The following is a 14,639-nucleotide window of genomic DNA, read 5'->3' as shown; positions in this document are numbered from 1 at the left end:
GCAGCCCTGGCTCTGAGCAACAACGTCTGCAGTGTCACAGGAAACTCACAGCTCATGGGAACAAACTTTCTGTGTGACTTCAGAGGCCACGACAAACCTGAGTGGTTTCCCTCCCGTCCCCCAGCCCTGCCTGGCCCCAGGGGCTGATGGCATTTGTGCCCCCTCAGGTTCATCTCCCCACTGCAGCACCATGGGGGTGCTGACGCCTGCTCTGGGCAGTGCAAACAGGGGCTCCTGAGCCAGTGCTGCCGTGTCTGTGCCTGCAAGGATGCGGCACCTCTCTGAGCTGGGGGAGAGGCCAGGGCTGCACAGGGGGGATGGTGTTGGCAGCTCCATGAGGACGCTCTGGGACGCTGCCCTGGGGTGTCCAGCGCAGTGGGGATGGATCAGCCCCTGCTTTGCTGCTCCTTCCCATCTCCTCCAGGGACCTTGCAGAGCCCCAGCCATGCTGTTTGCCCCCAGCCTGCCCACGGCCACCCTGGGGCTGCTCACGGGGGTTTTCTGTGCTGAGCTTTGGCCTGGCCGTGTTCTTGAGAGAGCCTGGGCAAGGAGCCTGGAGCCCCCAGGCCCTGCCCTGAGGCGTCAGCGCTGCCCCAGCAGTGCCCATGGCCTGTCCCTGCTGCAGCCCCGGCACTGCCACCCCCAGGGCTGTGCCCGGCCCCGAGAGCACTCAGGCCCTGCAGCAACACCAGGGCCAGGAGGGCAGCGGGGCAGTGGCACGGGAGCAGCACTGGCAACACCAAGTGCTGCTGCTCCTGGGCACAGCTGCTGTGCCAGCACTGATCTGCCCCCAGCTCTGCACACAGACACTGCTGCTGCAGCTCCAGAGAAGGGAACAAAAGGGGCATCTCTGGAGAAAACTTTGCTGGGAGATCCTTTAGTTCCTTTAAAGCCACCAAGACCTCAGCTCCTTATTGACACAGTGTGTGGGCACAGGGAAGGTGAAGAGAAACAAAATGAGAAATGGCACAAACAATGACATTTCTTTGTGGACAATATTGAAAAGTAAAACAAAGAAAAAGAACCTCCAAAATGAAACCAACAATAAGTATCAAAGATTACTTTTATTACAAGTGATTTGCAGAAAGTGGCCAACAGTTTAATGTTTCTGAAATGATCCAGTCATCATTCTCCACACTGCAGCCTTGAGCTCCTGGTTCCTCAGGCTGTAGATGAGGGGGTTCAGGGCTGGAGGCACCACTGAGTACAGAACTGACACTGCCAGATCCAGGGATGGGGAGGAGATGGAGGGGGGCTTCAGGTGAGCAAATGCTGCAGTGCTGAGGAACAGAGAGACCACAACCAGGTGAGGGAGGCAGGTGGAAAAGGCTTTGTGCCGTCCCTGCTCAGAGGGGATCCTCAGCACAGCCCTGAAGATCTGCACATAGGAGAAAACAATAAACACAAAACAGCCAAAATACAGAAAAGCACTTAGCACAATGAGCCCAAGTTCCCTGAGATAGGATTTGGCGCAGGAGAGCTTGAGGATCTGAGGGATTTCACAGAAGAACTGGCCCAGGGCATTGCCATGGCACAGGGGCAGGGAAAATGTATTGGCTGTGTGCAGCAGTGAATAGAGAAAGGCACTGGCCCAGGCAGCTGCTGCCATGTGGGCACAAGCTCTGCTGCCCAGGAGGGTCCCGTAGTGCAGGGGTTTGCAGATGGACACGTAGCGGTCGTAGCACATGATGGTCAGGAGGAAATACTCTGTTGTGGCATAGAAAACAAAAAAAAAGACTTGTGCAGTACATCCTGTGTAGGAGATGTGTCTGGTGTCCCAGAGGGAATTGTGCATGGCTTTGGGCACAGTGGTGCAGATGGAGCCCAGGTCAGTGAGGGCCAGGTTGAGCAGGAAGAAGAACATGGGGCTGTGCAGGTGGTGGCTGCAGGCTACGGCGCTGATGATGAGGCCGTTGCCCAGGAGGGCAGCCAGGGAGATGCCCAGGAAGAGGCAGAAGTGCAGGAGCTGCAGCTGCCGCGTGTCTGCCAATGCCAGCAGGAGGAAGTGGCTGATGGAGCTGCTGTTGGACATTTCTTCACTCTGGCCATGGAGTGCTGTTGAAGGAGGAGAAAGTGACAAGTCAGGGGAGACTTTACTGAGCTATAGAAGCCGTTTCTCCCAGCCCGGCTCCTGCTGCTCTGTGCCACCCAATTTTCCTTTTCTCAGAGCCCTTCCTTCAGCCCCGTGCCTGGAGCTCTGCTGGGATCTGGCCCCGTTGCTGTGATGAGCAGGGGCTCTGCCCATGGACAGTGAGGAGTGAGCTCTGTTCTGCAGCAGTGGGGTCATGGGAACGGGGTCAGGGGCCAGTCCTGGGGTTGGACTGCATCAGCCCAAACTGCTCCTGAGGCAGAGGAGCCTGGCTGCATCTCCTGTCCCAGGGGTCAGGAATGGTGATGGCCAAAGGCAGTTTGAGAGGGTTTCCTGCTGTGCCCAGAGAGATCAGAGAGAAATGTGCAATGCAGGAGCATTGGCTGTAACTCAGTGAAGGGTCAGGGGAGCTGCTCTGTCACTCCATCTGTCCCCAGCTGCCCTTTCTGAGATCGAGGGCAGGCACTGTGTTCCCCTGAAAATCAGCCTGACACAGCTGAGAGCAGAGGGACCCACAGCACAGCAAACTGGTTCAGCCTTTCTCAGAGTCTCAGCCCCTCTCCTGGCCAAGGACACTCCTGTCCCCAGTGTCCCCTGGAGACAGCTCACAGCTTGGGTGGCATCCCAAGGACACACCAAGGGTCCTGTCCATGGCACTGCTGGAGGAGAGTCGGGTCATTCCCAGCCTCCCAGCCTACCCTGCCCAGAGCTCCTGGGGCAGAGGGAGCTGGGACATCCCATTGCTGTGCCCAGCCTGCACAGGAGGAGCCCAAGGGCTGGGCCTGCCCTGCAGCTGGAGCTGCCATTCCCAGAGAGCTGTCAGCAATGCCAGGAGCACCTGGGCAAGGCAAGGAGAGAGAGCCAGGCTCTGAGGAAAAGCCTTTCCTTGCCCAGCCCTGCCCAGCTCCTGCCAGGCAGCACCAGTGCAGGACAATCACCCTCAGGCATTTGCATTGACACATTTGCTGTGTCTTGGCATGGGGATCTGTATAAAAGTAATCATGGAATAGTTAATTTGGGAAAAGACTTTAAACTTTAAACTTTAAACTTTAAACTTTAAACTAAAATCCCAGCACAGCTTGGTGCCACTTTCCCCCCACTGCCTGCCCAGGGCTCTGCTGCCTGGAGCTGTCCCTGCCAGCAGCTGCTGCCCTGTGCCCAGGGCTGGGCCCTGCCAGCCCAGCCCCAGCCCAGCCCAGCCCTGGGGGCTCAGCTCTGCCCTGCAGAGCCCTCCCAGCTCAGGGCACTGCCCAGGGGAAGCTCTGGCTCTGCAGGCTCTGATGGCAATGGCAGAGCAACCCTGAGGAGTTTGGAAAAGGACACTGATGCTGCCTGGAAGGGGCCCTGTGCTGATTTCTGTCAGTGCCTGGTTAAGATCTGAGAATTTACTTTTTTTAATTTATTGCAACCTGTCATCAGAGGTTGAATAGAGAAATTAAATGAGAGCTGAATATCAGTGTGCAATTTCCCATCCAGGCAACCCAAAGAACTAGATTAAAAAAGCACAAACTTCCCTTTTATGCAGCCCCTGATTTGCTGTAGTCCCTGTATAATTTCCATGGTGAAATCCATGGGCAGAGGGGCTGAAAACACATTAGGAATCTCCTGTGAACCTACTGATCGCTCAAAGTAACAGTTCAGATACCTCAGGCATTGACAAAATTCACAATACCTTTAATAGTTATCCCTCCTCCCTGCCATTCTGAAATAGTAGGAAACTGAATACAAAGTCTTAGAAAAATGTCCTCATTTTTATCAAAATCCTTGTCTTGGAAATATTCTATGACTGATCAGAAACCCTCAGCATGTCAGAGCTTCAGGAGCATTCACCTCTCCTACACCAGAAATACTCAGAGCTGTACTCACAGAGTCTGTAGGCACTGGCATGTTCCAGCTTTAGGAGATGCCTCCAGGAGCTGCAGCTGCATTGTCCTGCAGCCAGAGGCTTCCTGTGCCAAGGGCTGGCAGGGATTCTGCCCCAGGCACTTCTCAGCACCTTCCCAGCCCTGACTGACTGAAGCTCTCTGTGCCTCTGGGCTGTGCCCAGGGTGGCTGCAGGCAGTGCCCCAGCCCTGCTGGGCTGGCAGAAGAGCTGCTCAGCAAGAGAAATGTGCTTTTGAAGCTCTTCTTGGTTTCCAGGAGCTGCCTCTGTGCCAGGAGCCCGGCCCAGCTCAGCAGCACAGACACAGCAGCAGGACTTGAATGAGCCTCTTGGGGCTTTGTGCTGAGGCCCTGAACATCAGTCCCTGACAGGGAGGGGAAGAAACCTCTCAAGAACTCCAAGTCAGAATCCAACTCCAAAGTTTCTTTCACTTTTAATGGGTCCCACTGAGGGATGTGACTGAGAAAGTGTCCCCAGGCCCCAGGCAGAGCAGAGAACTGGAGGCACTGGTGACAGCTGGGGACAAAGAGAAGCCAAGGCTTGGTGCCCTGGGCCACAGCAGCCAATGCTGTGCCAGCAAGGGCTGTGAGGAGACACCTTGTCCTGAGGCCCTGGGGCCTCCTGGCACAGCCCCAGCAAGGCTGGCCACTGTCACCCCCTTGGCCTGCCCTCAGCATCCCCCCTAGCCCACATGCCAGTGGCCTCAGGGATCTGCTGGAAGGAGTCCCTGGGGAGCCTTGCTCAGGAATGGCCCTGGGGGCTCCTTCATGCTCCCAGGGACTGCAGCTTTTTCAAAGGACTTTGGCTTTTGCCTTGGAGTCTCTGAGAGCTTTGTGCAATCCTGGCCTCCAATTATCTGCTGTAATTAGTCCCTTGAGAGCCTTTGTCAGTAACAACACTCAGTGGGGCTCATTAATGCTTCAAGGTACTTCAGGTTCTTAAGGTACTTTCCTTTTTCCTTCCCACCCTGAGTCTCTGATTAGTTTGTGCAATCCTGGCCCCAATTATCTGCTTTAACAAGTCCCTTGGGAGCTTTGCATTGACACTCAGTGGGGCTCATCAATACTTTGAGATACTCAGGGCTTTTTCAGCTACTTTGGATTTTCCTTCCCACACTGAGTCTCTGGGAGGTTTTTGTGCAATCCTGGCCTCCAGTTCTCTCCTCCAAGGAGTCCATGAGGAGCCTGTGTTGGGGATGGACCTCAGTGGGACCCATTAATGCCTGGAGACACTTTGGGTGTTTCCTCTGACTTGGGCTCCTGGAAAGGTTTGTGCAATCTCCTCTCAGGCCCTGAGGTTCAAGGGCTCAGCTCCAAATGCACCACGGGGCTCATTAGGATCAAGCAAATCCTAACAAACCATGGCTGTGCCTTGATTTCCCTCTGGTCTGGTGCAGTTCTTAGGAAAGTTTCCTACAACAGTTATGGAGAAGTAGTTCAAAGAGCTTCTAAGAAATATGTATTCCTATTATAAAGGGTGTCTTTTATTCCTGTTCTCTTTAGAGCAGAGGTGATTGCAGCATTCAGTGATGGATATTGATCCAGGGTCTCTCCTAAGGAGGTGTGGCCAGGTCAGAGAAGCTGTGCCTTGAGGTCTGACCCAGTGGGGACAACCTTGCTCCACATTCCCCAGCCCCATCCTGTCTCTCCTCACTCCCCTGGGACCTGCTTTGCTCACAGAACTGGCTGCACTCAGGCAAAGAGGGGTTTTCCTTCTTTGATTTTAGCAATCTAAAACTGCTGAGTTTCCCCATGGAAAACAGACACCCTCCTCAAGTGTGTGCCAAGCCCAAGGTGCCACCAAGGAGGTTCCCCTTCCCCAAGGCAGAACCACGCAAGGAATGTTTCAGACACACAGGGAGTTCTACAATAAACACAACCCCAGAGTTGGCTGAAGGCAGAATTAGAGCAGCTGCTGAAGGACAGACAAGCTTTGAACTCCTTGCAGCTGAAAGCACCAAGTGGGTTGTTGGGAGGTTTGTGAGTGAGGCAAGAGTGAGGGAAGGGAAATGCAGAGAGCCCTGGAAGTGTTTCTGTGCAGACAGGCTGCTCCAAGGGCAGCGTTGGCCTTCTCTGGGGGAAACTGTGAGGGAGGTCGGGGCAGAGTGACCTCCCCAGTGACCTCGAGATGTCACACAGAAACCTGGGATGTCACAGCCCACTCAGTGGTGTCACACAACCTGCTCTGGGATGTCACACCACATTTCTGTGATGTCACATCTCTTCCTATATGCCACAAAACCACCTCGTGATATCACATATCCTCCTGTGATATCACACAGCAACATTTGATGTCATAGTTCACTCTGTGATGTCACAGTCAGGACTGTGATGTCATACAACCTGTCCTGAGATGTCACATGGCTCTTCTATGATGTCACTGCCCACTTTAGGATTTCATATCACCACCATGTGGTGTCACAGTCTGCTCAGTGATGTCACAACCCTCTCTGTGATATTCTTTATCTAACCTCTAGTGTCATAGTCCTCTCTCTGATATCACCACCCACTAAGTGATATCACCCAGGCCATGCTGTGATGTCATGCAGCCACACTACAATGTCACAACCTACACTGTGATGTCACAGATCTCCTCTATGATACCGTAGCTGCTCAGTGACCTCACACAACAAACTCTGTGATGTCACAGTCCCATCTGTGACCTCACACAGCCCACTCAGAGCTGTCACACAGCCCCTTTCTGACATCACAGCTGCTCTGGGGCTCCAGGACACAGCCACAGAGGTGCTGCTGGGACACAGCCCCCTCTGGCACATCCCACAGCCCCTGCCAGTGCTGAGCCCCTGGCAGCTCTGTCTGGGCCTGCTCTCTGTGTCCCTGAGCTGCCCTGGCAGGGCCCCAGCCCTGCTGGGCTGTGCTCAGGAGCTGCTCCTGGCCAGAGCTGTCTCCCTGCTGTGGTCTGTTCCCATGGCAACATCTGACCCATTGTTATGGTCTGTTTCCATGACAACCATCACAGCCCCTGTTGCTATGGTCAGTCCCGTGGCAGCTCCATGGAGACCCCATGCCAGGGGTGGTTGCCATGGACACCAGCTCAGGCCTGGAGCCAGAGTCCATTGCCATGGCAACCATTTGCAGTCCCATCCCCAGGCTCATGGGATCCCAGAGCCACAGAATTGGCTGAGTTGGGAGGGAGCCATGGGGATCCTCCAGTCCAACTGCTGGCCCTTAACAGGACACCCCAACAATCCCAGCCTGGGCCTGGCAGCGCTGGCCAAACGCTACTGGAGCTCAGCCAGCCCTGGAGCTGGGAGCCTTCCCTGGGGAGCCTGTTCAGTGCCCCAGCAGCCTCGTGGGAAAAACCTTTTCCTCACATCCAGCCTAAACCTGCCCGCCTCAGCTCCAGCCGCTCCCTCCACTCCTGTCCCTGGGCACCAGAGGGAAGAGGTTCCCGCAGCCCCCAGCCAGGGACCCGCTCCCAAGGTTGCTGCCATGGCAACCAGGCCTGGCACCAGCTGGGATGCTCAGTTTCCACGGGCTGGGCTTCAGGAATGGCATTCCCCAATTTCCTGCTCCTGCTAAAACCTTGCTGCCACTCGCTTCCCTCCCACCTCCCATGGAAAGCACAAAAGCCAAAGATCCCAGGCTGGGATAAGAACAATTTATTGAGAACAGCAATGAGATGAGGAATTAACACAAACAGAAATAATTCTGGTAACAGAAGGGATAAGACAAATTATTTACAGGGAAAAATAAAATGCCACCGACTGTTTCTTCCTGGCCATGTATTTCCTCCTGCCAAGAAAGGACACCCTTCTCCTCTGATGAGAGAGAGGTAGTCCTTTTTATGCCCCTGGCAATGACCTGAGATGGGATTGAATATAATGACAGGGACATGGCCAGACTCTCATGTTCTTTGATCTCACATCATGACATTAACATGGGCAGGAAAAGGTACAGGTGTCTTCCCAGCATGGATCACAGGGAACACGGATCACCCGGTGTCTTCCCAGTGTGGATTCTCCATGGGCGGATGAAGCTGGAGCAGTGCACAAAGCCCTTCCTGCACTTCGGGCACTCGCAAGGCTTCACTTACCGGTGCCTCCGTTGGTGTCTGGTCAAGTTAGAGCTGACTGAGAAGCTCTTCCCACACTGTGCACACTTGTAGGGCCTCTCCCCAGTGTGGATGCGCCGGTGGGTGATGAGGTCGCCGTTACGCTTGAAGCCCTCCCCACAGTCGGGGCAGCGGAAGGGCCTCTCATCCGTGTGAATCCGCTGGTGCTGGAGGAGATTGGAGCTGCTCTGAAACCTCTTCCCACACTCGAGACACTCGTAGGGCCTCTCCCCAGTGTGGATGCGCTGGTGGATGATGAGTTGGGAGCTCCAGCTGAAGCCCTTCCCACATTCCCCACACTGATAGGGCCATTCCCCAGTGTGGATCATCTGGTGGCGGATCAGGCTGTTGCTGTGGCTGAAGCTCTTCCCACACTCCAAGCACTTGTAGGGCTTCTCCCCATCCTGAGGCTGCTCATGGACCACCAGCTCAGAGCCCTGGCTGGATCTCCGGCCGCCTTCCCGGCACAGGGTGGGTCTTTCCTCCTCAGAGCACCCTGGGCTGGGTTTGGAGTCCCTTCTCCTGCGGGACCTCCGGCGATTTTCCTCTCCATTGGATTCCTGTGCTGTGGAGCTGCTCAAAATTGCCTCTTCCATGAGGTTCTGCCGTGGGGATTTGTCTTCCCTGGTCTCCATCCTCAGCTCCTTGTCTGGGGGAGGAAGGACAAGGAGAGGATGGGATTTGCCTCCGTGCCAGAGGGAAGGGGAAGGAGATCCCCCCAGTGCGTCCCCGGCAGGACGGCGTCGGCAGCGGGGTTGTCCTGCAGCCGGGGGCCATGCTGGGCTGGGAGATGGAGCAGGAGAGAGGGGGAAAGGGGCACTGACTTCCTCCTCACCTGCCTGGGTGTCCTGGGAGATCTTCCTCTTCCTTGCAGCCTTCTCATCCATCCAGCCAAGGTTTGGGATGGGGAAATCCTGGTTTGGGAGAAAACAAAGAATGAGCACGTTGAGTTTGAAAGTCCCTCTCTCCAAGTCCCTCTCTAGAAGTCACCAGGAATCTGGGGTGTCTTGATTTAAAAGGAAAGGTGTTTACTAAGGAAAGGAGAAGCCTCCATTGAAATTGATAAAAATGTAAGCAACAGCCCTTTCCAAATTATTATAATCTTGATTTCAAAGTGATCCCAGATAAAAATATAGGAATAACAGTTCTTTACTAAAGAAATTAAAATGAAAATGCAGCAGTACAATAAAAAAAAACCACAAAAAACCAGCACTCTGAGAGAGTCAGAATACAACCTGATACCCTGTTGGTCAGGGTGCTGGTAGCAGTCTGATTAAATGGTGGCTGCAGTCCTCCTGGAGTGACTGATGTGGTTCTGTTGAAGCAGTGGTCCTGTAGAAGATTGTAGCTTACCTCTGAAGTTCTGGTGCTGTAGATGGGTCTGGTCTCTCCTCTGGGAATCCAGTGGACAAAGACTGCCTGTAGTGCTTTGATGCTCTGATTATATCCAGTCAGGAATGCTTGGCTCCTCCCCCTGGCTGGATCATCTCACAATGGGATAATGTCATTTTATCAGTCCTGCACTGAGACTCAATGGCCCATTAACAGAAAATATCTCCCCGGAGGAAGGATGGGTGGTGGAAGAGATAAAGAACACTGCCCCACCTGGTTTTAACAGCTGGCCCATTAACAGAAGATATCCCCCAGTTATGAGGGCTGGGTGATGAAAGAGATAAAGAAAACTGCTTCTCTGGTTTTTAACAGATGGTGAGAGAATACATGCTTTTGGTTGAATCTTGCATTGCAACCCAAGACATGGGGTACATAAAAATTTTACACCACCAAAATCTGGCCCTGAAAATGCCTCCCAGGAGTTCTAGTTCCATCTCTGTTCTCTCCCTTTTGGTGTTCAGGCTTTCACCCCTGTCCCAGCTGCTGGGGGTCACACTTGTACTGTGGGTCCCCTGTCCACTCGGTCCCTGACCTCTTCTGGCTGCTGTGAGTGCCAGGAATTTGAAAACTTCCTCCCATTTCCATCTCCCCACTTAGGGATGTTTGGGGTTTTTGGGGTCCCAGGGTCCCTGCTCCCCTTATTCCCTTCTTAGGGGTGCATGGGGTCCAAGGAGTCCCCCCTGCCCCTCTCTATTTAATTGAGGGTCCCACGAATCATGGCGCTCCTCCTCTCTGGGCTCCCCACTTTGGGGTCCTGGGGGACACAGGGCTCTGCTCCTCCAGGCTGCCTCTGCCAGCAGCTGCCACTGGGAACCCCAAATGTCCCCCTAAAGGACATTTTCTTCTCAGCCTTGGTGTTCTTCATTCTCCAATCATCACCCCCAAAAACCCAGCCCAGGAAGCCCCCAGGATATCTGGGCCGAGCTCCCCCTCCCTGGTAACCTGTGGGATGGGGGGGTGATGATCCCACGGGTGGGAGGGGGCTGTGAATTCAGGGAGTGAATCCCAGCTTGACTGGGATATGCTGGACCTGAGATCATACTGGGATAACAAGCACCTAACTGGGATTACTAGGAGTGTCTGGGAATGGCTATGGACATGCTGAGGGCAGCTGGGATATACTGGGAGTGTCTGTGACCATACTGGGGATGACTGGGAACACACTGGGAACAATGGGAACCATGCTGGGGACAACTGGGAGCAACTGGGAGTGACAGGGTCTACACTGGGGGCAACTCCAGCTGGGCATAACTGGGACCATGCAGGGAGCAGCTGGGATCATCTGGGAAGTGACTGGGACTATACTGGGGCCAACTGGCATCAACTGGAATCATGCTGGGAGGAACAGGGAGCAGCTGGAACCATCCTGAGGGTAACTGGCATCCTACTGGGATCACAGTGGGAGAAGTTGGGCCATGCTGGGCAAGACTGGGACCATACTGGCAGCAACTAGTACTGCACTCAGGGTGACTGGGAGTGTCTGGGAGCAACTGGGATCAGGCTGGAAGCACCTGAGGAGTGACTAGGAGCAACTTGGATAGACTGGGAGAGACTGAAACCACAGTGCAGGTAAATGGGAACAACTGGAACCACACTGGATAATCCTGGGAGCAGCTGTGCCCATGCTGGGATTATACTGGGATCCAAGTGGAACTAACTGGTATCATAATGTGAGTGACTGAAAAGGTGCTGGCTGTGACTGGAATCATGCTGGAGGTGACTGGGAGCAACTGGGCCCATCCTGGGAGTGACAGGGAGTCACTCTGGCCATGACTGGAATCATGCTGGGAGGATCTGGGAGTGAATGGAACCATACTGGGGGTGGCTGGGTGCAACAGCAAATACTGGGAGTGAGTGAGATTGTAGTGGGAGTGACTGGGATCATCCTGGAAGTGTTTTTCTGTCGATCTTACGTGTTTCTGGTCTCCTTTTCTTCTCCTTCCTATCCTAAGTACCTGGAACATTTTTGGATATATTAATGTTACCCAAAATCTTAAGGGTTAACACTTTTTAGGTTAAATGAGCTAAGTTTGCAAAGTTAATGCTTTGGTAGGAGTTTTATGTTCAGTTGGATGTTGTATTAAACTCTTTGCCAAAATTCCTTGATTGTCTATATTTTGCCAGTTAAATTTTGTGTCATTTTGACCTCTTAGCTCAGTTGGTCAGAGCATGGTGCCAGTATTACTGAGGTTGTGGGTTCAGTCCTTGTGGGGCCATTCACTTAAGAGCTGGACTTGATGGTCCTTGTGGGTCCCTTCCTGCCAAGAATATTCTTTGCATCTGTCCATGCTGAGAAGATCTGGTTGTTGTTTCTCCTGTGCACCAAACTCAAGCAGAGGAACCTTTGGTTACCACCAGCATTGAAGTGTTCTGGGGTGTTACAGCCCCGCAGGCTAACAGTGACCTCTTGTTTCCATAAGGCCCCAGAGTGTCCCACTGGTCCCTTGGTTCTATGGGCCCAAGAGTGCCACAATGATCCCCTTGGTTCCACAACTTCCCATGGTGTCACACTGGCCCCTTGGTTCCATAAGGATCTGGAGTGTCACACAGGTTTATGGCATTTGTCCTTGCTGCCCCTTACATCCCACTGCCCCACAAAGAGCCCCGAGCCACCCGTGAGGGACAGGCCCTGCTGGGCCAGGCCTGGGCTCAGGGCTTGGCCTTTCTGCTTCCTCCAACCCAGCCAGGGCTGGCTCAGCATTGCAGTTCCCTGCTCAGAGCCTTTGGCTCGCGGCAATCCTGGTCTCCAGGATCTGCTCTCACCAGTCCCTGGGGAGCCTTTGGCAGTCCCTGCCCTCAGTGGGGCCAATTGAAGCTCCAAGGGACTTGGAGTTTTTCTTCTGACTCCTTGAGCAGCTTCTTCAGCCTGAAGGAGGGACAAAGGAAGATCAGAGAAAGGAGAAAGAATCACGAGGTCAAGCACTCCCTGAATTCACAGCTCTCCACCTGTGGGATCATCACCCCCATGCCAAAGGTGACCTGGGAGGGGGAGCTCAGCCGAGACATCCTGAGGGGTTGGGTTTTTTGAGGCGGATCTTTGAAGAATGAAGAACTCCAAAGCTGAGTGGAAAATTCCCCTTGGGGGGATACTGGGGTGTCCCAGCATCCCTAAGTGGGGAGATGGAAACAGGGGGAACTTTTCATATTCCTGGTACTCCCAGCAGACTGGACATGGCAGGAAACTAGTAGACGTGGGACCCCCATACACACGAGACCCCCAGCAGCTGGGACAGGGGGGAAACCCTGAACACCAAAGGGGAGAGAACAGAGATGGAGAACTCTTGGGAGGAATTTTCAGGGCTGAAATTTGGTGGTGTAAAATTTTTATGGACCACATGTCCTGGGCTGCAATGCAAGATGTAACCAAAAGTATGTATTCTCTCACCATCTGTTAAAACCTGGTAGAGCAGTTTTCTTTATCTCTTTCATCACCCATCCCTCATAACTGGGGGATATCTTCTGTTAATGGGCCAGCTGTTAAAACCAGGTGGGGCAGTGTTCTTTATCTCTTCCACCACCCATCCTTCCTCCAGGGGGATATCTTCTGTTAATGGGCCATTGAGTCTCACTGCAGGACTAATAAAATGACATTATCCCATTGTGAGATGCTCCACCCAGGGGGAGGAGCCAAGCATTCCTGCATGGATATAATCTGAGAATCAGAACACCACAGGCAGTCTTTGTCCACTGGATTCCCAGAGGAGAGACCAGACCCATCTACAGCGCCAGAACTTCTGAGGTAAGCTACAATCTCCTATGGGATCATTGCTTCAACAGAACCACATCTGTCACTCCAGGAGGACTGCAGCCACCATTTAATCAAACTGCTACCAGCACCCTGACCAACAGGGTGTAAGGTCCTGACTCTGTTGGTGTGTTGCTTTTTGTTGTTTTTTTTTTTTTTTTTTTTGTACTGCTGCATTTTCATTTTCCTTTCTTTAGTAAAGAATTTATATTCCTTTTCCCATATTGTTACCTGAGAGCACTTTGGTTTCAAGATTATAATAATTCGGAGGGGATGGGATGCTTACATTTTTTATCAATTTCAGTGGTGATTTCTGCCTTCCTTAGCAAACTCCATTCAAACTAAGTCACATCAGAGGCCCAGGTGACTTCTAGAGATGGGCTTGGTAAGAGGGACCATCAAACTCAATGTGCTCATTCCTTGTTTACTCTCAAACCAGGAGTTTCCAGTCCCAAACCTTGGCTGGATGGAGAAGCAGGCTGTGAGGAAGAGGAAGATGCCATGGGACACCCAGGCAGGTGAGGAGGAAGTCAGTGCCCCTTTCCCCCTCTCTCCTGCTCCATCTCCCAGCCCAGCCTGGCCCCCGGCTGCAGGACAACCCCGCTGCCGACGCCGTCCTGCCGGGGACGCACTGGGGGGATCTCCTTCCCCTTCCCTCTGGCACGGAGGCAAATCCCATCCTCTCCTTGTCCTTCCTCCCCCAGACAAGGAGCTGAGGATGGAGACCAGGGAGGACAAATCCCCACGGCAGAACCTTGTGGAAGAGGACGTTTTGAGTGGCTCCACGGTGCAGGACTCCAACAGGGAGGAAAATCCCCAGAGGTCCCGCAGGAGGAGGGGCTCCAAACCCAGCCCAGGGTGCTCTGAGGAGGAAAGACCCACCCTGTGCCGGGAAGGCGGCCAGAGATCCAGCCGGGGCTCTGAGCTGGTGGTCCATGAGCAGCTTCAGGATGGGGAGAAGCCCTACAAGTGCTTGGAGTGTGGGAAGAACTTCAGCTCGAGCACTAAACTGATCTGCCACCAGATGATCCACACTGGGGAATGGGCCTACGAGTGTGGGGAATGTGGGAAGGGCTTCAGCTGCAGCTCCCACCTCATCATCCACCAGCGCATCCACACTGGGGAGAGGCCCTACGAGTGTCCCCAGTGTGGGAAGAGGTTTCAGAGGAGCTCCGATGTTGTCCTGCAGCAGCGGATTCACACGGATGAGAGGCCCTTCCGCTGCCCCGACTGTGGGGAGGGCTTCAAGTACAACACCCACCTCATCAGGCACCGGCGCATCCACACTGGGGAGAGGCCCTACACATGTGCACAGTGTGGGAAGAGCTTCACCCGGAGCTCTAACTTGACCAGACCAACGGAAGCACCGGTAAGGGAAGCCCTGCGATTGGTTCAAGTGCAGGAAGAGCTTAGTGCACTGCTCCAGCTTCATCTCACATTGGAAGACTGACATTGGG

The 14,639-nt window shown here is 53.7% G+C and overlaps 2 protein-coding genes across 2 annotated transcripts; both read right to left on the bottom strand.

The window, feature by feature from the left end:
* Positions 1–866: 866 nt before the first annotated feature.
* On the bottom strand, positions 867–4,795 carry LOC147645344 (olfactory receptor 14J1-like). The gene is made up of 2 exons (XM_086874775.1): positions 3,956–4,795; positions 867–2,055 (listed from the first exon to the last, which is right to left on the bottom strand). Exon 2 carries the CDS (start codon positions 2,030–2,032, stop codon positions 1,100–1,102), a length of 933 nt encoding a protein of 310 aa, XP_086730901.1. The 5' UTR covers positions 2,033–2,055; positions 3,956–4,795; the 3' UTR covers positions 867–1,099.
* A 2,783-nt stretch (positions 4,796–7,578) lies between these two features.
* Positions 7,579–9,456, bottom strand: LOC147645343 (uncharacterized). Its single transcript, XM_086874773.1, has 3 exons — positions 9,399–9,456; positions 8,881–8,959; positions 7,579–8,694 (listed from the first exon to the last, which is right to left on the bottom strand). The coding sequence occupies exons 2-3, from the start codon at positions 8,930–8,932 to the stop codon at positions 8,024–8,026; spliced, it is 723 nt and encodes a 240-aa protein (XP_086730899.1). The 5' UTR covers positions 8,933–8,959; positions 9,399–9,456; the 3' UTR covers positions 7,579–8,023.
* Between the last annotated feature and the right edge of the window lie 5,183 nt (positions 9,457–14,639).

The sequence above is a fragment of the Cyanistes caeruleus genome, unplaced genomic scaffold (genome assembly GCF_971803275.1).
Source record: "Cyanistes caeruleus unplaced genomic scaffold, bCyaCae1.hap1.1 HAP1_SUPER_30, whole genome shotgun sequence".
NCBI classification, from domain to species: Eukaryota; Metazoa; Chordata; class Aves; order Passeriformes; family Paridae; genus Cyanistes; species Cyanistes caeruleus.
Note: the sequence above shows the minus strand (reverse complement) of the source record. Positions and strands in the feature narration are given on the sequence as shown.

Bases quoted from the DNA above. Each gene is read 5' to 3' on its own strand.
- LOC147645344 (XM_086874775.1), bottom strand. From the start codon at position 2,032: ATGTCCAACAGCAGCTCCATCAGCCACTTCCTCCTGCTGGCATTGGCA.
- LOC147645343 (XM_086874773.1), bottom strand. From the start codon at position 8,932: ATGGATGAGAAGGCTGCAAGGAAGAGGAAGATCTCCCAGGACACCCAG. The intron at 8,695-8,880 runs GTGAGGAGGAAG...TTCCTCCCCCAG, and splicing joins CTCCCAGGACACCCAGGCAG to ACAAGGAGCTGAGGATGGAG.